The following is a 27,998-nucleotide window of genomic DNA, read 5'->3' on the forward strand; positions in this document are numbered from 1 at the left end:
ATTGACTCCTGTATGTTAGCAGTAACAGACGCATTCTTCTAACTTACCTGCCTCTCCAACAAAGGACAACGTTCCTTTTTTCCCTTCTCCTTCCACGAAGAGAACTCTCCATTAGACATCCCCAAAGAAAAGGGACTCTCAGATGCAAAGCTTCTCAGCAAGGCACCTACCCTCATCAGCTCCATCCCAACAGAAGACTATATCTTAGTACAAGGTCAAAATTAACAGAGGTATAGGTCTTTATAGTTAAGATCCAGTTAATAGTCCAGGTGAGCTAAACCATGCCTCTGATACTTTAATTTTCAGAGTTTTTTTTTTTTGTTGTTGTTGTTGTTTGTTTGTTTTGTTTTTTGAGTCTCACTCTGGCATCCTGGGTAGAGTGCCCTGGTGTCATCATAGCTCACAGCAACCTCACTCAGTCTCTTGGGCTCAAGTGATCCTCTTGCCTCAGCCTTCTGAGTAGCTGGGACTCCAGGCACCCACACAATGCCCCGCTATATATATATATATTTTTAGATGCGGGGGTCTCGCTCTTGTTCAGGCTGGTCTCCAACTCCTGAACTCAAGCAATCCACCCTCCTTGGCCTCTTAGAGTGCCAGGATTACAGGCATGAGCCACCACGCCTTGCCTTAATTTTCAGAGGTTTAAAATGAACTCCCCATAGATGTTCTATTCTTGGGGAAAAAAGAGACTAGAGTTGAACGTGCTAACTTAATAAAAGTTTGTGCCTGTCAGTTTTCAAAGAATGGTGGAATTCCAACTATAAATATTTCTGTAAGATTATAATCTGTGGTTTACATATTTTATCGCTGGAGTCCATTCTTACATGTTTATCATCTTGTATCATCTTTAGATAGGTGGATGTGTCTTTTCTTTTTTTTGAGATAGAGTCTCACTATGTCACTTTTGGTAGAGTGCTGTGGCATCACAGCTCATAGCAACCTCAAACTCTTGGGCTCAAGCTATTCTTATAGAGGATTAAACATCATACTTATGATAACAGTAACAATCTCATAACTCATGTGATCATTTATGCGGTCACGACAGATTCTTTTGCCTCAGCCTCCCAAGTAGCTGGGACTACAGGCGCCTGCCACCAGCGCCCGGCTATTTTTTTGTTGTACTTATCATTGTTGCTTAGCAGGTCCCGGTGTATGTGGCCAACGCCGTAACCACTGAGCTATGGGCGCTCAGCCCTAAGGATGTGTCTTCTATTTCCATTTTCTTTGCTGGTACCTTTATTTCCTAGAATAATGTTTTTTTCATGTGTAGTATTTTCTTCTGTATTTCATTCTCGTTCTCACGTCCTATTTAGAAAAGAAAATCAAGATTCTCTAGGATTCTGTCCCCAGGAACCAGTTTTTCTTGAAGGTTTTAGTTCTGTTTTCAAACAACGTCCATGCTTTCAGAAGACTTTAGTTTGACAATGCTTTGTGTTTCCTATATCAGATAAAGTTAAATTATATTTGTTACCGATTTAAGTAAGGAGAGAAAAGAGTTGGTCAGCATTACACCTTGCCCTCTACTCTACCAGGGGCCTGTTGATTTTCTGACCTTTGTGTTATGTCTTTCTTATTTTGAGGCCCATATGTGGCATGTCCTGCATCCTTAGCAGGCCAGGAAATGTGGTAGGAGAGTGACTCCCTGCCTTTCATGAGAAAGATGGCACTAGCTGATCAGAGTGTTGCTTTATTTATTTATGTAGAGACAGTGTCTCACTCTGTTGCCCCGAGCTAGTGTGCCTTTGGTATCATAGCTCACAGCAACCTCAAATTTCTGGGCTCAAAGTGATCCTCTTGCCTCAGCCTCCTGAGTAGCTGGGACTACAGGCAGCCTCCACAATGTCCAGCTAATTTTTCTGTTTTTTTTTTTTTTTAGCAAGCAGGGTCTTGCTCTGCTTAGGATGGTCTTGAACTCCTGAACTCAAGCAATCCACCTGCTTTGGCCTCTACTCTGGCTGGGATTTCAGGCATGAGCCACTATGCCTAGCCCAGAGTGTTGCTTTAAAAAGAAAATATAAGAGTGGTGTGATGGACCTCGCCCCTGTAATCCTAGCACTCTGGGAGGCCGAGGCAGTGGATTACTTGAGCTCAGGAATTGGAGACCAGCCTGAGTAAGACTGAGACCCTTTTAAAAAAATAGCCAGACTGTGGTGGGTGCTTGTACTCCCAGCTACTCAGAGGCTGAGGAAAGAAGATTGCTTGAGCCCAAGAGTTTGAGGTTGCTGTGATCTATGATGCCATGGCACTCTACCGTGGGTGATGTGAGACTCTGTCTCAAAGTAATAATGAGAATAAAATAAAAGGAAAATATATACTTCTTGATGAGTCATGGATTCAAACAAGTGTGACCCATTGGTCACTTTCTAGCTTTTTTATCCTACCAAACTAGTATTACAGGGTTATTCCTTGAAGGAGTAGGAGAAAGTAGGTAGGTTGAAGGGGAATGGAAAAGTAGTAAGGGGAAAATACTGAGGTTCTGAAAGAGGTTTAGGGGTAGTTAAATGAAGGAAAAAAGAAAAAATCCCTCAAAAGTTCTGTTGAGCAGGCAAATTTATGACAAAATTTTAGTAAAAATCAAAGCTCTATGTTCTGTAAGCTCATTTTGGAGTGGGGAAGAATTTGGACCAATTTTTTCTAATTTCTTAACAAAAATTCCTTTGAGAACTGTCATTCTTGTCTTAAATGAGAAGAAAGGAGTGTTTTCAAATCTTAATAGTTCATTATTATAAATCAAATTATATAAATAAAAATAAATCTGAGCAATATAAAATACCTTCTTTATCATAAATATCCAATTAGTGTACCCTTCAACCACCTCTGCCCCTCCACCCCCCTAAGGAGATGGTGGCAAAACTATACCTATTCCAGAATTAGGGAAAGAAAGACAATTAGCAGCCATGACTGTTAGCATCTCCTTAATGGCATCTTCTAGGAAAGATTAAGAGCAAGTTTTGAAATTTGAAGGAAATCCTCATGTAGTTTTTATGAAGAGCTTTATTCCAAGCTTTAAGCAATGAAAGGCAAACTGACAGGAGACCTAGAATGTGGTCAGTGTTACCACTGATGTGCAAAAGTCACTTTTTTCTTTTCTTTTCTTTATTTACTATTCTCTGATCCTTGCTCCCAGTTCTTACATTGTGAAAATAGTGGTTGGGAAAGAAATATATTTGCAGAATCCTCTTCCTTCTACTTGACATTGTGACAATATGTGAGAAAATGTGGACTCAATAAATATAGGCTACTTCAGGAAATGGTACTTTGGGGTCTTTGTAATAATTGCTAAATTATTCATTTGAGATTTGGAATTTAGTATACTTTAGGAGTTTTATAATAAATAAACTAATGAAACTGAACATAGTCTTGATGCAAAAGAACACTTACAACTCCGACACAGAAAGACATATATAGTGCGTTCTCAAATGGGAGCTTCTGGCTTAGTTAGTAGCAGACTATTGTTTATGGTCATACGGTTGATAATAATTGAGCCATATTTGGTACTTTATACCCTCTCTCAAGTTAGTCAAGTCCCTCCAGGGCTCTCTACCTGTCTTGTGAGGATTCCCAGCAGGCTACATGACAGGAGTTAAGAAAAAGGCTTTATGGAGGAAAGGGAAAGCTCACAAGAGCTTTCTAATCAGAAAGACAGAAATGTTATGAGGTTGCTCATCTTGCATCGTCCCATAGAAAAGCATTTCAGAGCCCCAGCCTTTAACTTCATGGAAAATACCTTGTCCTTAGTTTTTTCATTCGCCTTGTATTAAAGTAGCTATGGTGCTTTGATAGGCATTTGTGCACTTGTAGGGATATTTTCTTCTTTAAAAAAATTGTCAGTTGACTGTTTATTGCTCTGGGGCGGGAGCAGAGGCTCTGGAAGTCTTAGCCGGGCGAGTCTGCTTTCCCTTCATCACAGGCTTCTGGCTGCGCCGGGTAGCACCAGCCAGCAGATGGCAGCCATGCGCGATCAGATCCCGGCGGGACGTGGAACCACCGGATGGCGCGGGAGGACTGGATGTTCTTGTGAACAGTGGTCCGCACGTGCGAGGAGACTGGTTTAGCTGGCTGCATGGCCCCTTCACTACCGCCAAGGCTTGCTCACAGTATTGTCGGGTGCAAGGGACGGAGGTTTTTGGCTCGGTGCCGTATGTCTGCTTATGCCTCCTGATTAGGAAACTGAAGCAGTTCCGCAGGACTATCCATTGTACAAGCTCAGGCACGAAGACAGAGGCCTTAGCCGGCATCTGGAAAGGCGCGAAAGAGCAACCGCATTACCTGTGCAGGGGGTTTTGAAGGATGTGGCCCTGCTTACTTTGCTTACGTGATGTCTCACTGCTCTGTAATGGTTGACTGTATTCTTGGCTTCTTTGTCTTTCACCCTCAATTTTTTTCTTTTCTTTTCTTCTTTTCTTTATTTTATTTTCTTGTTTGTTTAGACAGAACCTCACTCTGTCGCCCTGGGTAGGGTGCCGTGGCGTCATAGCTCACAGCAACCTTAAAGTCCTGGGTTCGAGCCATCCTCTTGCCTCGGCCTCTGGAGTAGCTGGGACTACAGGCACCTGTCACAACGTCCAGCTAGTTTTTTCTATTTTCTTTAGTGGAGACCGGGTCTCGTTCTGGCTCAGGGTCTCAAACTCCTGAGCTCAGGCCATTCTCCTGAGCTCAGGCCATCCACCTGCCTTGGCCTCTCAGAGTGTTGGGATTACAGGCGTGAGCCACCATACCCGGCCAAGGAAGCCTGTCTGAACGTATACCATTCCCGAAAGCGTAGAGATCCGTGTCTTTAATCAATCTTTCGTTCATTTATTTGCTCCATAATTGCTGGGGAAACAAATAAAGAGTAAAAGCCACATGGTCCCTGCTGCCATGGGGCTCACAATCTAGTTGGGAGAGACAAATGTAAACAAATACAGGAACAAAGCTACAATGTAGCCTGGACTGATGAATGGGAGACATATGGTGTCATGGTAACCCACACTATGGGAAGCTGACTGGGGGAGGTCAGGGGAGGCTTCCACCGGCAAGTGAAATTTGCGCTGTGGGGATTAGAACACAAACGCCAAGCCCTTCCTGTCACCACTGTATCTGTTCTGAGTGGTCCTGTCAAGTCTTGGATCCATGTGAGGGCAGATGAAAGACAGTGGAATCAGGGACAGCACTGATTGTTGTTAAAAGTTAATTCCATTAGAGCTCCCATGTGAAACCAGGCAATTATGAAGACTGAATACAGAAAAACTAATAAGAATAAATCCTCAGTGTGCAGTTTCCATTTATTAATCCAGACATTATTTCTCAAGTGTGAATCTCTCCATTGGAAGTTACTGGTGTAAAGTTATTGTACAGACACATTTGGATTTGTTATATAATCCTGAAGCACTAATAGGTCAGTGTTGAAAGGTGTTAGTGCTTGTGGCGTTAGAGGATTCTGTGGGCAGAAAGGAAAGAAAACACTTGAAAACACAAGGGAACCACAACTCTCCTGGCTAGCAGTTATCCATCTAATTGTGTTCAGAGCTGTCAAGGCCTTGTCCTTGCTTTAAGGGGCCTGCTTCTTTGTTAGAAGAGAAGACATATATAAATAAAGCATTACACCAAGACATATATAAATAAAACATTACACCAATCATTATACCAAGACCTGGTGTAATGAGGTGATAAAATTGTGGAGGGTGGAGAGGAAGGCTTCGCAGGGAAAGAATACCCAGTTTAGTTGGGAAGATGGCAAGAAACCAGGGAGCTTGAGTCATCCTCCAACAGAAGGGCTGGTTTAGGAAAAACTACTAGTATGTGTTGCATTATATTCTAGGCACAATTTTAGGCAGTGTTTTATCTTATTTTTGTCTCATTAGAGCTTTGCAAAGCATATCTTCAGATCCACGTTTTATAAAAGGTGAGGAAATAAGCTTGGAGAGGTCAACTTGCCCATAGTTATCAAATATTGTCTGTGTTGCACTTCATTTTTAGCCCATTGTCTATATTTTCATGCTTTATTTTATTTTATTATTTTTTGAGATAGGATCTCACTCCGTTGCTGGGGCTACAGTGCAGTGGTATCATCAGAGCTTGCAGCAACCTCAAATTCCTGGGCTGAAGTCATCCTTCTGCTTCAATCTCCTCAGTAGCTGGGACTACAGACGCGCCCCACCACACCAGGCTATACTTTAGTTCTAGAGAATTACTCTAAATTCATCATGATTGAAGACAATAAGGAGAACAAAGACCATTCCTTAGAAAGGGGAAGAGCAACTCTCATTTTCTCCTTAAGGAATGAAGTTGGAGGACTTATTAGAGCACTGAAAATTTTCCAGGTAAGCACTCTCTGTATTTCTGCATAAAACTCTTCTAAAAATGAGTCTTTAGGACTGTATTTCAAATATAAATTACTATAAATTCTTCAGAGATGGACAGAAATTTCTTAAGAACTGGAATTTCTAAGGAATCTCTGAAGTCTAATAAAGGGGCAAAGAATACTAACAGTTTAAGAACAGGAGATACAAATAGCTAATACAGAAATGGAGGAGAAAAGATTTACTTCATAGATTTCAGAGAAGCAACTTTAAATTTTATTTTAATAAAATATTAAAAAAAATACTGATATTTGGTTATATATTTAATCACATTTTATTAATAAATTTGATGATTTTTTTGAGACAGAGTCTCACTTTGTTGCCCTTGGTAGAGTGCCCTGTCATCAAAATTCACAGCAACCTCAAATTCTTTGGCTAAAGCGATTCTCTTGCCTCAGTCTCCCAAGTACCTGAGACTACAGTCCCCTGCTACAATGCATGTCTATGTTTAGAGATGAAGTCTCACTCTTGCTCAGGCTGGTCTTGAACTCCTGAGCTTAGGCAATTCACCCGCCTTGGCCTCCCAGAGTGCTAGATTACAGGTGTGAGCCACCACTCCTGGCCTATTTGATGATTTTTAATAACATTAAGAATACATTTAATAATATAGTAATAATATATTTAATGATATATTAATAATATATTTAGTGATATATTTTCAGATAGCAAAGATTCTATAACCCCCTGTCCCATACTATTTGAGCTTCAATGCATTTGGTGCTCAAATATATCTTTGGTATGAGAGTAAATTTGTACGACATCTAGGGAAAGTATCTGGTAAGATGTCTTATTTTTATATTTTTTGACCCAGTAATTCTGCTTCCATAAATCTATCACCAGAAAATATGAATAAGTCAGGAAGAATATGAATATTTACTGAGTATTTACTATGTGCCAGGCACCACCCTAGATTTATAAGGATGTAATGTTGAACAAAGTTAACCTTGTGCCTGACTTTGTGGAACGTATAACCCAGTGAGTGGGGAGGGCAGACATTAAGTAAAATAAAAAGTAAGTCAATAATTACGTATGTGAAAGTGACATGAAAGAGAAGTACCAGTTACTGTGATAGCATTGAACTGGTGGACCTAACCAAGTTAAAAGGCTGGGGGACTCAAAAATTTATTATTTCTAGGACTCAAGAAGTATAAACAAACTGCTTGTCCTAAGGCAGGCAATACATTAAATTATGCTACTAGAACATATTGTGGTTAAGCTTGTGGAGATAGAACACCTGGTTTCAGATCCTTGCTCTGCCACCTGTCAGCTGGTGGTCATGGGAAAATTAATTAATCTCTCAGCATGTCAGTCTTTTTGTCTATAAAATGAGACAACCATCTTTTTGTCTATTAACTGAGAAAACTTACCTACCACATAGGGTCATTGTAAGAACTGGTAGAGTTACTAGTAAAGTGGTTAGGATACTAAACGATCAATAGATGTTAGCTATTTTAAAAATCAAATTTATAACCATATTACATATTATATAGCCATTTGAAAACAATGTTTCAAAGAATTAAACATTTAAATGTAAACAGATAGTCTAGAAGGGTTTATTTATAATAAACTCTATTTCCTATTTCCTGTTTCCCAACACTTGTCCTCATTCCCAGTTCTTAGAGACAACATTTTTTTTTTAAATATTGTTTTTTGAGACAGTCTTAATCTGTTGCCCAAGCACAAGTGCTGTAGCGTCATCATAGCTCACAGCAACCTCAAACTCTTGGGCTCAAGTGATCTTCCTGCCTTAGCCTCCCATGTAGCTGGGACTACAGGCCCCCACCATGACACCTGGCTAATCTTTTCTATTGTTAGTAGAAATGGGGTTTCATTCTTGCTTAGGCTGGTCTCAAGCTCCTGCGCTCAAGGGATCGTCCCGCCCTGTCCTCCCAGAGTACTAGGATTACAGGTGTGAGCTACTGGGCCCAGCCTGTCTTTTTGTTTTATTATACTTACATATTTTGCCAGTAAAATATTTTATTTTATATAACCTAATACATATATCTATCTTCCCTTTTTAAAAATTTTAGACTAGGGGGTGGCACCTGTGGCTCAGTGGGTAGGGCACTGGCCCCATATATCGATGGTGGTGGGTTCGGACCCAGTCCCGGCCAAACTGCAACAAAAAAATAGCCGGGTGTTGTGGCGGGCGCCTGTAGTCTTAGTCACTTGGGAAGCTGAGGCAAGAAAATTGCCTAAGCCCAGGAGTTGGAGGTTGCTGTGAGCTGTGTGATGTCTCTGCACTCCACAGAGGGCAATAAAGTGAGACTCTGCCTCTACGAAAAAAAAAAATTTTTTTTTCAGACTAATGTAAACGCACATCCGATTAAGTTACATTGTTTGGGTTTGTTATATAAGTTCAAGTTGTAGTTGAGCCCTTCACCCAGGAGGTGTGCCGTATACCCCTGCAATACCCCTACTTTGTGCCAGTTAGGTGAGAGCTTACCAAACCCTGTCTTTCCTACCTCCTCCCACCTTCTTGAATTTAACTGTGTTTTTCTCTCGCGTGGGCATGTAGTTGGTCATCTCCTAGTTTCACATTGAGTACATTGGATACTTGCTTTTCCGTTCTTCTGATACTTTACTTAGGAGGATGTTCTCCAAATTCATCCAGAGGCAACCTCTTTTAACTATTTCTGTTTTTAAGTTCTTTCAGTGGTGAATTTATAAAATCTCAATGTTTCTCGTATATCTCTTTTTGAATTGTTAGCTTTACACGATGTTTACTTTCTACTATGAACAATGAAACAGATACCACCTCCCTCCCTTCCCCCTTCCACTCCTCCCCAAATTTGATAATTATATTATTATTTTTAGTTATTTTATTGATACTTTTGGGTCCTTAAATAAGATACCTATATTTCTTCTCATATCACTTTTTAAAAATTTCTATTCAGGGTGGTGCCTGTGGCTCAAGGAGTAGGGTGCCGGCCTCATATACCGGAGGTGGTGGGTTCAAACCTGGCCCCAGCCCCCCAAATAAATAAATGAATAAATAAATAAATAAAAATTTCTACTCAAAGAATTATTGTGCATGGTTTAAGACAACTATATATACTGTGTAATTTATATACCTTAGTATATTGTAAAACTTATGGAGAAAAGACAGCAATATTTTGATCTCTCTTCATTCCTAAGTTCCATTAAATTTTTTTGTTAACTTTCAGTACAGAAGGCTGAGTTAATCACACTCATTAAATCAAATGTACACTATCATTGATTCGTGTAACGTCCTCCTGCTTTATTTCTTATTTCATTCTTCCATGCTACCTGCTTTTCTTTCTTCTGAAGGACTGTTCCTGTAATATGTTTGATATGCACATTGAACTATTTTTTTTTTTGTAGAGACAGAGTCTCACTGTACCGCCCTTGGTAGAGTGCCGTGGCGTCACACGGCTCACAGCAACCTCTAACTCTTGGGCTTACGCGATTCTCTTGCCTCAGCCTCCCGAGCAGCTGGGACTACAGGCGCCCGCCACAACGCCCGGCTATTTTTTTGTTGCAGTTTGGCTGGGCCTGGGTTTGAACCTGCCACCCTCGGCATATGGGGCTGGCGCCCTACTCACTGAGCCACAGGCGCCGCCCACATTGAACTATTTTTATGTTTATTTTAGGATATATAGAGCTTCTGTGTGTGCAGGTATTATTACTTTCTATAAATGGCACTGTGCTATAAATGTGCTTTTTCTCCACTCAACACTGTTTTTAAGATCTCCCCATGCTGTTGTGTGTATCTCTTGTTCATCTTTCTAGCAGCTGTGTGGTGTTCTGGGTGTGCATTCACCCATTTTACTTATCCTCTGCCCAGAGGAGAGAACCATTTTCAAGTCTTTTAACTATTTTTCTAATATTTACTTCCACACTATAAATGCTTAGTACTTAGTCTGCTTCTCTTTCTTGAGTTTCATTTTATCTTATTTTTTAAGACAGAATCTCACTCTGCTGCCCAGGCTAGAGTGCTCTGGTATCATCCTGGCTCACATCAACCTCAGACTCCTCGGCTCAAGGAATCCTCGTGTCTCAGCCTCCTGAGTAGCTGTGACTATAGGTGACCACCACTCTGCCTGGCTTATTTTTCTATTTTTAGCAGAGAGGGGGTCTCATTCTTGCTCAGGCTGGTCTTGAACTCCTGAGCTCAAGCAGTCCTCCTGCCTTGGCCTCCCAGAGTGCTAAGATTACAGGTGTGAGCCACACCCAGCTTGTTTCTTGATTTTTAAAATTATAGATATTATCTTAATTTCCAACAATGGAAGTAAAGATTTAGGTTTCTTGACATAACCCGTTGTCTGGTGTCCCCCTCAACTTCCCTTTCCCCCCATCTCCCAATGTTGTTATGTTCCAATATTTGGTTGTGCCAATCCTTATTTTTTTTACTATTAATATTTTGTTCAAAAAAGAGCCATATTACTCACCCTTGTGACTCTTCCTTTCTTGTACAACCGGATTATACTTGTACAAAGCATGGAGCTGGGCAACCTGGGTTTGATTCCAGCTTTGGACATTAGCTGTGTGCCACTGAGCAAACTGTTGAACCTCTCTGTGGCTCTATCATTGTCATATCTCATAGGAAATGTCTCACTTTTTACTTCTACTTTACCTGAATTTTTCCGACTAAATATTTTTTCCAGATAAACTTTGAAATTAGTTGTATTTCCTCACCAAATTCCATTGAGATTTTTATTTTGGTAGTGTTCAATTTATAGATGAATTATGAAGAATTGATATTGTCATCTTTTTCTTTAAAAACATAGTTTAGCTTTATATTTAAAGTCATTTAGAAAATGTTTACTAGGGTGGCACCTGTGGCTCAGGGGGTAGGGCTCTGGTCACATATACTGAGGGTGGCGGGTTCAAACCTGGCCCCGGCCAAACTGCAACAACAAAAGAAAAAGAAAACGTTTACAAATGCATTATTATTGTAAAAAAAATAAGCAATAGACAAAATGAAATTCTTCTTTACATCTGACCAATCCTGCTATACATAATATTTTGTGACTGGCTTTCTTCTGTTGATGCTATGTAAATTCTGTGTTCCAGGATAAATCCCACCTATTCCAATTCCTTAATATCCCTTAACAATGCTGCTGCTTTCTTGTTGGCTCATGGTCTGTGAGAGTTCTTATCTTATCTCTACCTTTGCTTGTATATTTCCTTCAGTTTTGAATCCCTCCTTCTTCCCTTTAGCCTTCCCGTTCTACCTACTCTTTAAGATTTATTTCAGTTCCCATCTTCTATGTTAAACCTTGTGCTCTCTCTAACCCATGTTGTGTTTTCCCTTTACTGAACATCTTTGGCACCTGAAACCTCACTCCTTGTGTTTCCTCTTAGTCTTTCATGTGTTAGCCAACGAGGCTGTAAATTCCTTGCATGTCTTACCCTTCTTTGTGATCTTCATGGCCCTTACGTGGCTACATAGTTGTTTCCTAAGTTATTGTGAAGTGAACGGGCTAGTTCAGGAGATCATCTGCTCTAACCCTCTCATTTTTTTAGATTAAAAAACCTATTGGTCAATTGGTTCTTACATTTCATTGTTATGACCCTAGTGCTTTTTCTCAGCTAAGCAAACTGGTAAGAGAACAAACCCTCCTCCTGCAGGTTTATACACATGATATCCCCAGCTCAGGCTGAAATGGAAGAGATCAGAAGAGGCAATCTGATTCAGCTGGTTACTAAGATTGTAGTCTAAGAGGCTTGAGGTATTAAATACTCTGCATTCAAGCTGTTCTTCTGAGTTTATTAAGTGCACTTTTTGCAAGGGAAACTTGCAAAACTCAAGGACTAAAATTAGTTTTACTTTTTGAAAACTAGCTTTTGAGCCTTTTTTTTTTTTTTGGAGACAGAGTCTCACTATGTCGGTAGAGTGCAGAGTGCTGTAGTGTCACAGCTCACAGCAACCTCAAACTCTTGGGCTTAAGCAATTTTCTTGCCTCAGCCTCCCAAGTAGCTGGGACTACAGGTGCTTGCCACAACGCCTGGCTGTTTTTTGTTGCAGTTGTCATTGTTGGTTAGCTGGCCCGGACGGGGCTCTAACCTGCCAGTCTTGGTACATGTGGCTGGTGCCGTAACCACTGTGCTACGGGCACTGAGCCTGTTTGTGAGACTTTTCAAAAGATTCTTTTTATTAGGAGACTTATTATTTTGATTTGAATTCCAGTTAATTCTGACAATCTTCAGGATGTCTAATTGGTGTTATTTTATTGGTTTCTGGAGGATGGGATGAATTTTGCAAACTTTTTGAATAGTACATAACATTTAGGGGGTAATTATTAAATTATTTGTTAATGGTACTAAAAAAACAGCCTTCCCCCCCTTTTGCTATTACGACAAATATGAAATCGATTCTTAGTCATAATTAAAGTAATCTTCTCAAAGACTCTTAATGCCTGAGGCACTGACATGTAATATTTACCCTCTGCCTTTCACAGGAGAAGCATGTGAACCTGTTGCATATTGAGTCCCGAAAATCAAAGAGAAGAAACTCTGAATTTGAGATTTTTATTGACTGTGACATCAATAGAGAACAATTGAATGATATTTTTCATCTGTTAAAGTCTCATACTAATGTTCTTTCTGTGAATCCACCAGATAATTTTACTGTAAAGGAAGATGGTAAGTTTGAAAAGTAAAAATAGTGCTTAGAAGATGGAGTAGCTAATAGGTATCCAGTTTGGTATTTATCTTGAAGACTCTCATGTCTTCATGAGAGTATGCCTACCGTATAGTAGTGAAGGGAACACAAAATATAATTGCTCAAAATACCAAAGAAAAATTATAAAGCAACATTGATCAAATGTAAGTGAAGTGGAAAGGAAATTTTGAGTATCTGAAAGAGGTCAGAATCGTCAGAAATCTATTTTTATCTTTTAGTTTTCAAATCATCAAGCATTTTTTGATTTTGCAAACCTTCAGCTCACAATCCCTGAGTGCTTCCTTAGTAACTCACAATCCCTGACAGGCTTAGCATCCAGCAGATAATAAGTGAAAATCTGAATATGTCAAGAATGTTGACAACTGTGCTATGAAATACACTATGTACGGCATTCCTTCCTGTCTCCCTTCCCACCACAAACAAATGAGAATGCAATAAAGACTCCTAAAATTTCAGAAGCTCAGATAGCAAAGATACAGGCTAAGATATCTATTTGTGAAAAAATCCTTGCAGTTTACTTGAGGCAAAAGATAAACAGATAATTTAGCCACATTTTATATTTTATATGTGGTAGTCAATCTAACATAATCTCTAATCAGGGCTGATATCCATCTGTTATATATTCATATAGATGCATAATTATTAAACTATTGGTAGATTTTCACTTCTGGCTGGCAAAGAGCTGCTTCTCTGGGGCCCTCTAGAGCTCCCCACTCTGCCTGAAGGCTCTGTTGTTTCATATCCTGCCCTGGGAGTCCAGTGCCCATCATTAACAACTAAAGGGTTAACATGTGGCAGAGCAGGAGCCTAGGACTTTGCTGGTTTCTGTTTTGAGTGCTTATTGCCCATGTTGTATTTATTGTTAAATCTCTTGAATGTCACTCCTGAGTTATGTGATAGAGAACAATACACAGAAGTGAGTTATCCTGGGGCTAGGTGCAATGGCTGACACCTGTAATCCTAGCACTCTGGGAGGCAAAGAGGGCAGGAAAGATTGAGGCTAGGAGTTTTAGACTAGCCTGAGCAATATAGCAAGACCCTGTCTCTACAAAATAGAAAAATTAGCTAGGTGGGTGTGGCAGCATATGCATGTAGTCCTAGCTACTAGGGAGGCTAAGGCAGGACGATCACTTGAGCCTGGGATTTTGAGATTGCAGTGAGTTATGATTATGCCACTGCATTCCAGCCCGGGTGACTGAGACTGTGTCTCAAAGAGAAAAAAAAAAAAAAATGAGTTCCCTAGAGTAAATTACTTTACTTCTCTGGAGTTTGGTTACCTTATCTATAAGATGAAGAGTTTTACAGATGGCTAAACGGTTCAGTTAATATTTAGGGTACACCTATTTGTGTTAGATATTTTTACTACAATATGCAAAAATATAGTCCCTACCCTGCAGTCATTCCCAGTCTTTTGTGAAAGACAGATATATAAGCAGAAACTTTATAATAAAACATCATAAAAGCCTTTAGAGAGTTGGAGACACAGTGTCACCGAAACCCAGAGGAAGAGAATTAGCCCTACCTACAGGGTTAGGTAAAGCTTGGCAGAATGAGGAGGTCTCATTCATCTTGAAAGATGAGAATATTCTCAGGAAAACAGAAGGGTGGGAGGGGTGGAGCAAGAAGTGGGAGTGGGGTGGCGATTCCAAGCAGAACAGCATATGCAAAAACCCAGAGTCAGTGAGGGCTTGTATGTTTGTGGAATGGTGAGAAGAACAAGGTGGCAAAGCCATAAATGATCTCTAAGATACTTTTCATCAACAGAAATAAATATTCCAATTTCTTGTTAAATTTCCACCTTGGAATGTAACCAAGTTGTACATTTTTATTGTGCTTCGGTAGAATAACTCAACGTGTAGCTTGACATTTTTTAAACTTTTGATCTATTACAAAGTACAATAGTTCTCCAACACTTAGGAAATCAACTGAAGATTCAAACAAATTTTAAAGCCCCAAATTTTGAAAAAATTTACTTTTTAGAAATAGAGCAGTTAGTTTATATAACTTGCATAAATTTTGCCTCCATAAACATAATAAAATTAAAAATCTCAGTATTTAGGGCGGCGCCTGTGGCTCAGTGAGTAGGGCGCCGGCCCCATATACCGAGGGTGGCGGGTTCAAACCCAGCCCCAGCCAAACTGCAACCAAAAAATAGCCGGGCGTTGTGGGGGGCGCCTGTAGTCCCAGCTGCTCGGGAGGCTGAGGCAAGAGAATCACGTAAGCCCAGGAGCTGGAGGTTGCTGCGAGCCGTGTGATGCCACGGCACTCTACCGAGGGCAGTAAAGTGAGACTCTGTCTCTACAAAAAAAAAAAAAAAAGAAAGAAAGAGGCTTGGCGCCCGTGGCTCAGTGAATAGGGCACCGCCGAACACATTACACCAAAGCTGGCGGGTTCGAGCCTGGCCGGGGTCAGCTAAACAACAACTATAACTGCAACAAAAAAGCAGGGCATTGTGGCGGGCTCTTGTGGTCCCAGCTACTCGGGAGGCTGAGGCAAGAGAATTGCTTAAGCCCAAGAGTTTGAAGTTGCTGTGAGCTGTGATGCCGCATCCCTCTACCGAGGGCAACATAGACTGTGTCTCAAAAAAAAAAAAAAAAAAAAAATTATGAAAAAAAAAATCTCAGTATTTAAATTTCTTCTTCCTTATTGCGCTAGTTAAGATTGTTCCTTCAACTTAGAGTGATTTTTGCATTTTTCAGGTATGGAAACTGTTCCTTGGTTCCCAAAGAAGATTTCTGACTTGGATCATTGTGCCAACAGAGTTCTGATGTATGGATCTGAGCTAGATGCAGACCATCCTGTAAATATTTTAAATACATTTTTTCATGAAAATAATTTAACACAAACTAAAAATTAAGGGTAACTTTTTAGGAAGAAAGTATTTTTAATAGAAAAAATAGGACCTCGTTTTAATCTAGATTTCATAGAGCACTGCTAGAGCTACATATTTGTGGAATTGAGACTTATTGCCTGAAAAGCATCTGGCTTCATTAACTCTAAAACAACTGTCCCATGCCCAGCCTTCCTATTATTGAGAATTATTCCAAAGGTTATACTAAAATGAAGACAGTGTTTGTAGTCAGTGTTAGTTAAGATGGGGGTGGGTTACTGGAAAGAAGTACAAATAAAGGTGGCCTGAGACTTACCACCCACACTGCCCATCATGATTGGTTTATTAGGCAGTTGATGAAATAGGACAATGTTTGTACAGTATGGACAAGAGTTGGAGAATTAGTAAATCCACAGCATTAGGCTTACTTATAAAGCTCCAGGTTTTTGGGAGGGGAGGAGAGAAGAGAGTGCAATTGGGAAGTTCCACAAACCAGGGCTCTAATTTACCTTCTCTCACTTGTAGCTCTGTGAATGTAACGTTATACTACCTTAGCCACCAGCTGATCCATTTATCTATTCTATAATCTCATTTAGTAGCTATTGCAATTAATTGTAGTACTTGTCCAAAAGGAGCTAGCTTGGCGGTGCCTATAACTCAGTGGGTAGGGTGCTGGCCACATACACTGAGGCTGGAGGGTTTGAACCTGGCCCAGGCCAGCTAAAACAACAATGACAACTGCAACCAAAAAATAGCCGGGCGTTGTGGTGGGCACCTGTGGTCCTAGCTACTTGGGAGGCTGAGGCAAGAGAATCATTTAAGCCCAAGAGTTTGAGGTTACTGTGAGCTGTGATGCCATAACACTCTACTAAGGGCGACATAGTGAGACTCTGTCTAAAAAGAAAACACAAAATACAAAATAAAATAAAATAAACAAAAACCAAAAGGAGCTAGCTAGCAGTCTGGTTGAAAAGCTAAAGCACAAATATATAAATAAACACATGCAAGATAAAATGTAAAAAGTGTGCTAAGTGACATGAACAAATTACTGCAAAATATACATAAAAAGGCAAATCCTTCTAGTTGACAAGATCAGGGAAAGGCAATGTTTCAAGAGGGCCTGAAAAGATCCCAACAGGTAGGAGATGGACAGGAAGAACAATTCAGGAGGGAACAATATGAGCACATGTTTGGAGGCAAGAAAATCTAGGCATGCTTATGGAAAGATGAATATAATATTTTTACTCATCTACTACCAAGTCCTGGTGATTTTCACCTCCTATATATTTCTTAAATTTTTCCTTCTTCCTTCCTACTACCACATCCCTTAACTATCTCCCTGTCTCCAGCCTTGCCACCTTCAAATCCATCTTCCTCATAATCATTAGAATGTTCTAAAACCTCAATATTACTATTATCCTTCTCTCCTCCAAATCACCATTGGTTCTTAGGCATATACTTAAGATAATTAACACTGTGTGTCCACACAAACATTTACACACAAATGTTCATAGCCGGATTATTCATAACAGCAAAAAAGTAGAAACAATCCAAATGTTCATCAACTGATGAATGAATAAACTAAGGTACAGTCATACAATGAAATATTATTGGGCATAAGAAGCCATGCAATACTGATACATGCTACAACATGGATGAACCTTGATTGAAAATATTATGATAAGTGAAAGAAGCTAGTCATAAAAGGAAATGCCCAGAATAGGAAAATTCATAAAAAGAGAAAGTAAGATTACCGGCTGTCAGAGGCTGAGAGTGGGGATGGGGGAATGGGGAGTGGTTGCTAATGAGTATGGTGTTTCTAGTGGGGGTTATACAATTTTTTCTGAAATCAGACAATGGAGATTTTATTTATTTATTTATTTATTAAATCATAGCTGTGTACATTAATGCAATCATGGGGCACCATGCACTGGTTTTATATAGACAATGGAGATTTTTGTTCAACTCTGTGAATATACTAAAAACCAACTGGTTATTTTATGGTATACGAATGATATCTCAATAAAGTTGTTATTTAAAAAGCAAACAAGGGCGGCGCCTGTGGCTCAAAGGAGTAGGGCACAGGCCCCATAAGCCAGAGGCGACGGGTTCAAGCCCAGCTCTAGCCAAAAACTGCAAAAAAAAAAAAAAAAAAAAGCAAACAAGCAAAACAAACAAACAAACAAACCACCAATGGATTCCCATTACCCAAGGCTAAAGTCTAATCTCCTTAGTTGACCTTCAGCTTGCAGGCCGCTGCCTATTCAACAGGCTCCACCTCAACTCTCCCAGCTCCAGCAACGTTGGATTGCTTGCATTTTGTTAGGTACAAGATGTTATTTTTCCATCATGGTGCCACCTCTACCCCTTTTTTGTGTCTTAGCTCAGGAGTCAGCCTTGAGAAGCCTTTCCCAAGCCATGCTATCCTCTTTACACGCTGGCTTATGAGTTTGTTTTTTGAGTTTTCGTGGCATTCTGTGCATATCAGCAATATGATAAGGCACAAATCATATTGTTTCATAATAACTGGTTCATGTAAACTCCTTGAAGTCCTAGACTGTGTTTTATTCATATTTTTTTCCTCCAGATTTTAGCACAAGGAGGGTACATAGTAGAGTTCATAAATCTGTAGTAAAGAGATGAGTCTCACTCTTTTTTTTTTTTTTTATCAGGTTTCCCTTTCTTTTCTATTTTAAAATTTTGGGGGGAGGCAAGTATTTTCTCCTGAGCTTTGATTTTTGATTTCTTATTTTGTTTATATCTTCTTAAATATTTTTCATCAGTATAAATTCCAGTATTACTAATTTGTCTGTTTTTAATTATTATCACCATTTGCTTCCACAAATGAGAAATATGTTTGCATTTTGTGATAAACTATAAGGCTTGATTCAGTTATCACCATTTCAAATATTGTTAATTACTCTTATTATTAATTACTATTATAGGTAAATATAATTGAAGATGTAGTCAATGATTAAGAAAAATCTCATCTTGGGAAAGAGCCATGTATTTAACTGGGGTGGCATTTTTCTTATTTTAACTTTGTGGCTACTATATTATCTTTGTATCCACAGTATCTTTTACTTTTATAGCCACTAGAGTATAAAACTGCCATGTAGCATTGACTTTAAAATAAAAATGATCATAAATCTGTAAATGCTTGTTCATGATAACAATTATATAGCCCTTTGATATGATAGGTCTAGTAAAAATGAAATGTTTCCTAAATATCATTTATCAAGTATTTTTTAGTATGGAAATTTAAAAACATATCTTTAATTAACAGGGTTTCAAAGACAATGTCTACCGTAAAAGACGGAAGTATTTTGCAGACGTGGCTATGAACTATAAACAGTAAGTATATCATGCAAATAACAGACCCAACTTCAAGATCATAAAATAAGTGAACGGAATAAATTGTGTTCATTTAGTAAATAGAAGGGGAAATAAGTGTTACTGTTTATTCAGCACTAATGAAAACAACTCCTACTCTTTATCACATTAGCGGAGACCCTATTCCTAAGATTGAATTCACCGAAGAGGAGATTAAGACCTGGGGAACCGTGTTCCGAGAGCTCAACAAACTCTACCCAACCCATGCTTGCAGAGAGTATCTCAAAAACTTACCTTTACTTTCTAAATATTGTGGCTATCAGGAAGACAATATCCCACAACTGGAAGATGTCTCAAACTTTTTAAGAGGTAGTAAGCTAATTAATTTTTTTGTAAAGAAAATGTTAACCTCTGTTTTAATCATGACAGCATTTTAAATAAAGAAATAAAGTTTAGTTTTATGGGAGGTCACAATTCTCCTGTACTCTGTCCTGGATGATTGGATCCAGGATTTGGTACCACATTTGAAGGAGGGTAATCAGGGGGTGAGAGCAGAGGACAATGAACAGAATTATAAGGAGACTTGAAAATGTGTCACATAAGTAAAATCTGAAGGATTTATAGAGGGTTTAACTTGGTGATTTAGGGAATGGTTATTTACATATTTGAAAGCCATCTTATATAATAGAGGGATTGCTATGTAACCTTAAAATAAAGGTCTGTTGGATAGAAACTGCAAGCATTTGGTTCAAAATGGAGACTATCTTATGAAAAGAGTCATTTGAAAATAGAACAGCTTATGGGACGGTTAGTTCCCTATCCATGGAGGTGTTCATGCAAAAGTTCCACATCTATTCATCTGGGATGTGGAAGAGGAGATTCAAGTATCTTGGGGGAGATTCAAGTATCTTGATGCTCCTTTTCACACTAAAATTCTATTATTCTTAGAAGAAAGATATTGTGCTGGTACAGGCATAAACAAAGGATAAGGATAATTTTGTTCCTTTTAGTTCTTCATACATTTTTGGTTTAGGCCTCTTTATTATTTCTAACTGTATAAATAGCAAAAGGATTAAAAGTGATCTGCAGGATCTATAATATTTAAAAAATAAATATCCCCTTTTATCTCAGCAGAGCATCTCAATAGATTGCCTTAGTAGGGTGTGGGGAAGAAAGTATGTTTTTGACTTAAAGGGGGTTTAGCTTGTTTCCTTCATGGTCTAAAATTGCTATTTTTGAGTTAATTTTCAGTATTCAACAACTATACACTAAAGAAGAACTAAACAGGAAAGGGCAATATAGTTTCTACAAGGGCAGAAATCATGTACATGCTTCCTACAAAAACTAAACTTTTAAAAAATAGTCATTAAAGATGATAGAGAAATCAATGCATATGACCTCACTGGACTTATAAAGATAGACAAGTATGTATTACAGCAGTTATTGTAAAATCAAATTTGCCTGAGATTTGGAGGAAATGTTTTGCTACAGAGACAAAACTGAAAGTCATCATTTGGGGTCTGGAACCTGGGCTGGCTGCAGAATGCATTGCTGAAGGTTTGTCAAGGACAAGTGTCAAATAGAGAAATCAAAATGAAAAGATAATTCAAACAAAGTGTCAGGTGGAAGGGGCTACTTGCACTGTCAAATATGGTAGCTACTAGACACATATGGTTGTTTAAATTTAAGTATTTGTAATAAATTTAAAATGTCAGTTCCTCAGTCACACTAATTACATTTCAAATGCTCAATATCTACATGTGGCTAGTAGTTGTTTCACTAGATAGCATAGATATGGAACATTTCTATCATTCTGGAAAGTTCTATTGGACAGTGCAGTCTGCCCAGCAGAGCAGGCGTGTCCACATACCAGAGTTGTGAAGATTTGGAATGAAGGGTGAGCTAAGACCTCACGGAGGTCTCCTGAGCCACTGACACCTAGTCGCAGGCCCCTTTTATAGTATGTCGGCAGTCGGGTGTTGGGGATGGGTAAACACTATCTAGCTTAGATAAAATAAAGGAAATACTTTACAAAAGACAGTACTGACTAGAAATGGCATGGATTCAGAAATGGTTCTGATCTAAATTAATAGATCTTGTGAGTTTTTATATAAAGAAAGTAAGATTATCTAGGAGATATTATTGACCATTTAGGGAAACAGCAAGGGGTAGGACAGCGTAAGGAGACATGGATTCTCATTCTATCTTCATCAACTACCGTATGACCTCGGGCACATTATTGAATCTCTGAGACTCACGAGCAAAAGAAAAGTCTTTAGCATATGTTGTAATCATGAAAGGAGATGTGACATATAAAAGGTCTCACTCGTTGCCTGGCCCTGGTAAGTGCTTAGTTATTAGTTTCTCCTAGTACACACATGACAAATTTTAGTATCTATGTCCTCCCTCAACGTGTTACTCAGTACCTCTGGCAGAATTAAAATGCTGCAGTTCATGGTCTGTTCTGGTGTAGATTTTTTCTGCTTTCTCTTTTGCTTTGCAGAGCGTACTGGTTTTTCCATCCGTCCTGTGGCTGGTTACTTATCACCAAGAGATTTTTTATCAGGGTTAGCCTTTCGAGTCTTCCACTGCACTCAGTATGTGAGACACAGTTCAGATCCCCTGTATACCCCAGAGCCGTAAGTACTTCTACATCAGCTCTTCATTCATCAAATGTTTAATTATAATAATGCCACCACCTCATTGGTTTTTGTGAGTCTTAAACTAGCACATGTAAAGCATTTAGAATGGCGCCTGGCATATAATTCGTGATCCATGCTCTATATATGTTAGCCATAAAAATAATAATTATTATTATTAATTTTGACAACCTGTTAGGTGCCAGGTGCTGTTCAAAGCATAGGAATGTAACACTGGGGCAGTGCCTGTGGCTCAAAGGAGTAGGGCGCCGGCCTTATATGCCAGAGGTGGTGGGTTCAAACCCAGCCCTGTCCAAAAACTGAAAAAAAAAAAAAAAGGAATGTAACACTGAAAACATTAAGATAAAAAATTCTTTCTTCATAGACCTTGTGGATAAGATAATAAACAAGTAAATGTATGCATGTTATGTCAGGTTGTGAAGAGTGCCATGCAGAAAAATAAAGAAGGGAAAGGAGGTGGATGGATATATGGGTGGGTAGCGAGGTATGTGTTGCTGTTTTGGAAAGGGTATTGGGAAGGCCTTGCTGAGAAGGTGACATCTGAGCAGAGACCTGATTTAGCTGTGTGTGGTGGGTTGAGGAAGATGTGGATGTCTGTTGCTATCTGATATGCACTTATATGCGTGTGTCTCTGAGTGGACACGGTTTTGAACCAAAAACGTTTCTGTGTTGGGTTAGTCTCCTTTGCAATCCATTACCAAAGTATCAATAACTAATCAATTAGAAGACAAGACTGGATTTTGATTTGACTGAATGGTTGATTGTGCATTTATGGTAAGCATATCACAATGTGACACACTTGTACCTTTGTTTCAGAGATACCTGCCATGAACTCCTAGGTCACGTCCCCCTTTTGGCTGAACCTAGTTTTGCCCAATTCTCCCAAGAAATTGGCTTGGCTTCCCTTGGAGCTTCAGAAGAGGCTGTTCAAAAACTGGCAACGGTATAAATCTGGAAATAGCTGAATAGATTAGCAGTTCTCAATTGGTGGTGTATGAGTATCTGTGTAGTTTATTAGTTTAAAATTAGTTTATTTTTTTTAAAATTAATTAGTAAACATTAAACATTTTTCTGTTTTCGGCTTGGCGCCTGTTACTCAGCGGCTAGGGCGCGAGCCACATACACCGGAGCTGGTGGGTTTGAACCCAGCCTGGGCCTGCCAAACAACAAGGACAACTACAACCAAAAAAATAGCTGGGCGTTGTGTCAGGTGCCTGTATTCCCAGCTACTTGGGAGGCTGAGGCAAGAGAATCGCAGGAGATGATCTTAAGCCAAAGAGTTTGAGGTTGCTGTGAGCTGTGATGCCACAGTGCTCTACTGAGGGTGACTCTGTCTCAAAAAAAAAAAAATTCTGTTTTCATTTTTAATATGGCTAATATGGCTAGTGATAATCTACATCAAAAAGAAAAAAAAAAGATCTTTGGGGTCCTCAATAATTTTTAACAGTATATAAGAGTCCTTAGAACTAAAGTTTGAGAAGTGCTGGTTTAGAATGAGGCCCTATCGTGGAAAGAGTTGTGAACTAGGTTGGGGTGTTGGACTTTATTCTGGGGTACTTTGGGTCAATGACTAAGAGTTGTAATTTGAGTCGAGTTATTCAGGATGTGACAGTAACATTGCTGTTCTTTTATAGTGCTATTTTTTCACTGTGGAGTTTGGGCTATGTAAACAAGATGGGCAGCTAAGAGTCTTCGGTGCTGGCTTACTTTCTTCCATCAGTGAACTCAAAGTAAGAGTGGTAAATCTTTGTATATAACCGTATTCACCTAATATAATTGATATAATCTGAAATAGTTTTTGTATTTGAACAAGAGCTTACTATGGAAAATACTTGGGGTGGTAGCAATCATTACTTGAAGTCATTTTTCTTTTTGCAAAGTTTTCTGATATATGTATGCATATATATGTATAGCAGAACTTCTACAAGTTGACCACCTAAGGGACTGTAACAAACGGGTCAACGTACAGAGGTGGTCAATAATAAGAAACTAGGCCTAAGGTCTGGTGTGGTGGCTCACGCCTGTAATCCTAGCACTCTGGGAGGCTGGGGGAGGTGGATTGCCTGAGCTCACAGGTTCGAGACCAACTTGAGCAAGAGCAAGACCCCGTCTCTAAAAATAGCCGGGTACTGTGGCAGGTGCTTGTAGTCCTAGCTACTTGGGAGGCTGAGGCAAGAGGATCACTTGAGCCCAAGCATTCAAAGTTGTTGTGAGCTATGATGACACAGCACTCTACCAACGGTAACTAAGTGAGACTGTGTCTCAAAAAAAAAAAAAAGAAAGAAAGAAACTAGGCCTACTGTACTGATAAATACACGTGGTGCATGTCCACTCTATGAAAATTAGGTCACCTTAAGGAGGTGATCATTGTAGGTAAGTGGTCAACTATGGAGGTTTATTGTATATAATCTTTTAAACAAAAAGTATTTATAGCCTGTGCTTACAAAGTCTTATTGTTTCCTTATTATTTCTGATATGCTAGCAATAGTTTATAATTTCTACAGAATTCTTTGAGATGTGTTACTTATCCAATGAGTAAATGAACTTAGGTTTGTTGAATGATGGATGTATGCAAAACACTGTCCAAGGTATTGTTTCGCTGTCAAGGAGCACCTGGTGGTCGGTATAATTTATGTAAAGGAATAATTAGTGCTGGGTAGAAAGTAGGTACCATAATGTGGGGATAAATAAAGATCCTTGGGTGCCTCTGATCTGAAGAAGAGAGAATGAAGCCATGGAGATGATCTCGGACTTTTATGGGGAATAGCAAGTCATTTACTTTGCTCGAAGTTGAGAAGTGCTGATATAGAAAGAGGCCAGTTTGTTTTGCCGACTGAATAGAACTGTAGAAAATAAGTTTGGAATTGTAGGTTGGAGCCATTGTACTAGTAGTGAGTTCAGAGATGTGCCAATTATGGCAGTTGTGTGATCTATGAAAATAGATATTATTCTTTGATCCACTGACTCTTTGTCCTCTAGCATGCACTTTCTGGACATGCCAAAGTAAAGCCCTTTGATCCCAAGATTACCTGCAAACAGGAATGTCTCATCACAACTTTTCAGGATGTCTACTTTGTATCTGAAAGTTTTGAAGATGCAAAGGAAAAAATGAGGTAAACAATACCTTCCTCATGCCTTCATTTTCTTTTGCAAAACAGGCCTAAGGATGGTAACATGTCTCAGAAGTAAGCAGCTAGATAATTTGGAGCCCACTAGAGCATTCTGCCTGTAAAATATCTCTTCTTCACCACAAATATTTAGAGTATGTTGCATACAGTGATTTTGTGTAAGTGCAAATATAAATCAGCTATACTGAGAAATTGTTTTTTTTTTTCATTTCTTCCAATCAAAGAGTTTATAGTCTAATGGGAAAAACAAACTATATACAAATTACTATGTAACAATATGGAAAGTGACAAGAACCTTAGAGGGATACAGATGAAATACTGTTCTGCATTTTGTTCAAGAACAATTTATTCCAGCTGGGGGAACAGGGAACGCTTAGTGGCATTTGAGAAATGACTTGAAGGATAGATAGTATTTAGATATATAAAGCTTCAGGCTTAGAGATAGCATGAAGAAAGGTAAGGGTATTGAAAAATATAGGAGATGTGTACAGTGCAATCAAAGTTATTCTTCATTGAACAGTTAAGCATGTGGTTAAGAAAGGAGGATATTGAAGGCAGAGAAATTTTTTAAGGAGATTCTTGGAATATTTCTGGCAAAAACAAAAGCCTTGCCTAAGAAAGAAGAAGTAGAAAGGGAAAGACTTGAGAAACAGAATCAATGAAACAACATTTAGCGAAAGAGGTCCTGAGGTTGCATTGTGATGCTGGGGATAGAAAAACATAGTCCTTGTCTTCTAGAATTTACCATTAATTGGGGAGTTATGCCATGCATAGAATGAAATTATAATACTAGTAGGATTTCCTCAAGCACAGATGGTGCCTTCGTGCAAATAAGGAGGTTCCTTCTGGGTAGACCAGGTGAATTGCAAACTGGATTTCAGATCCTACTTATGTGCTGTCCTCAGGGGCCCTGAACATAATTGTTCTTGGGGGTGCCAAATGAGAGGTGCGAATGGTGATTTGATAAAAGAACTTTAGTGCTTGAAGAATGGGTAGAATTTAGGTCATTTGAGAGGAAAATATTCTAAGCAAAAGGAATATCCATCTGCAGGAGTCAGCACCCTATCTGGCCTATTTTGAGGTATATGTATATGTGTGTGTTATATGTTTGTTACACACGCACACAGCTTACATGTATGTAGGTATAGTTACAAGGCTTTACTGAAGGGTCTGTGGCTAGGTGGACAAGCGTTATAATGACACAGTTTTATGCCTAATGATAGAACTTACTGTGTGGTTGGTCACCTTACTGTAGTTAGGAGATGTATGATATAAACTAATAAATTATTAATAAAGATATTTATAGGATCTTTCCCCAGTAATTCCAGGGTACATATATCTAGGAATATTTTAGGTTTTCCACTTGTGTGGGATTCTAGGATGGCTCTGTACATGTGGTACAGAGAAGTGGATGAGTTTGGTTGCCTACATATCTAACGAAGATTTGTCTTTTGCTTAGTGTGTGAAATAGGTCTTCAGTTTCTTAGTTTTCATCATTTACCCCTTAGAAATAGTTTGTCTCTTATTTGTTTTCTTAAATAGAGAATTTACCAAAACAATTAAGCGTCCATTTGGAGTGAAATATAATCCATATACTCGGAGTATTCAGATCCTAAAAGACACCAAGAGCATAACCAGCGCCATGGATGAACTGCGGCACGATCTCGATGTCATCAGTGATGCTCTGGCTAAGGCCAGCAGGCAGCTGAGTATCTGACAGTCATCAGTTCCAATCCAGAAAGATCTGAGCATCAATTTAGAGGCGTCTGGGCCAACTCTCACTTTTCTTGAAAACCTGATTGTGGAGAGACAGCAGCTTTTGGACAAACAACATTCTCTAGTCCATTCTTTCATGAATCAGTAGTCTTTGAAAAGTTATACTCTACTCATCACCCATTTTTTTCAATAATAGTTTAAGTGACATAATTTATATACCATTCAATTACTCATCATCTATTTTTATTTTATTTTTATTGTTAAATCATAGCTGTGTACATTAGTGCAATCAAGGGGTACAATGTGCTGTTTTCATATACAATCTGAAATATTCTCATCAAACTGTTCAACGTAGCCTTCATGGCATTTTCTTGGTTATTGTATGTAGATATTTGTATTCTGCATTTAGTAAGTTTTGCCTGTACCCATTCTAAGATGCACCGTAGGTGTGGCCCCACCCATTACCCTTCCCCCTCCCTTCCCCTTCCTTGGCCCTTTCCTCATAGTCTTGTGCTATAGTTGGGTTATAGCCTTCATGTGAAAGCTATAATTTAGCTTCATAGTAGGGCTGAGTACATTGGATACTTTTTCTTCCATTCCTGAGATACTTTGCTGAGAAGAATACGTTCCAGCTCCATCCATGTAAACATAAAGAGGTAAAGTCACCATCTTTCTTTAAGGCTGCATAATATTCCATGGTATACATGTACCACAATTTGCTAGTCCATTTGTGGGTTGATGGGCACTTGGGCTTCTTCCATGACTTAGCAACTATGAATTGGGCTGCAAAACATTCTGGTACAGATGTCTTTGTTATATTGTGATTTTTGGTCTTCTGGGTATATACCTAGTAAAGGAATTATAGGATCAAATGGCAGGTCTATTTTGAGGTCTCTAAGTATTCTCCAAACATCCTTCCAGAAGGAACGGATTAGTGTGCATTCCCACCAGCAGTGTAGAAGTGTGCCTTTTCCTCCACATCCACGCCAACATCTCTGGTTTTGGGATTTTGTTATGTGGGCTACTCCTACTGGGGTTAGGTGATATCTCAAAGTAGTTTTGATTTGCATTTCTCTGATGATTAAGGATGATGAGCTTTTTTTCATGTGTTTATAGATGGTGCGTCTGTCTTCTTTAGAGAAGTTTCTCTTCAAGTCCCTTGCCCACCCTGAGATGGGATCATGTGTTCTTTTCTTGCTAATATGTTTGAGTTCTCTGTGGATTCTGGTTATTAGACCTTTATTGGAGGTATAACCTGCAAATATTTTCTCCCATTCTGAGGGCTGTCTGCTTGCTTTACTTACTATGTTCTTGGCTGTGCAGAAGCTTTTTAGTTTG

At 39.1% G+C, this 27,998-nt stretch overlaps 1 protein-coding gene across 1 annotated transcript; it reads left to right on the forward strand.

Annotated features, from left to right (window-relative positions):
* The first annotated feature begins 6,032 nt into the window (after positions 1–6,032).
* Positions 6,033–26,849, forward strand: TPH1 (tryptophan hydroxylase 1). The gene is made up of 10 exons (XM_053561641.1): positions 6,033–6,305; positions 12,770–12,953; positions 15,693–15,793; positions 19,110–19,177; positions 19,329–19,525; positions 21,660–21,795; positions 22,633–22,759; positions 23,451–23,546; positions 24,796–24,929; positions 26,487–26,849. The coding sequence occupies exons 1-10, from the start codon at positions 6,189–6,191 to the stop codon at positions 26,659–26,661; spliced, it is 1,335 nt and encodes a 444-aa protein (XP_053417616.1). The 5' UTR covers positions 6,033–6,188; the 3' UTR covers positions 26,662–26,849.
* The last annotated feature ends 1,149 nt before the right edge of the window (positions 26,850–27,998 follow it).

The sequence above is a fragment of the Nycticebus coucang genome, chromosome 14, assembly GCF_027406575.1.
Source record: "Nycticebus coucang isolate mNycCou1 chromosome 14, mNycCou1.pri, whole genome shotgun sequence".
Taxonomy (NCBI): domain Eukaryota; kingdom Metazoa; phylum Chordata; class Mammalia; order Primates; family Lorisidae; genus Nycticebus; species Nycticebus coucang.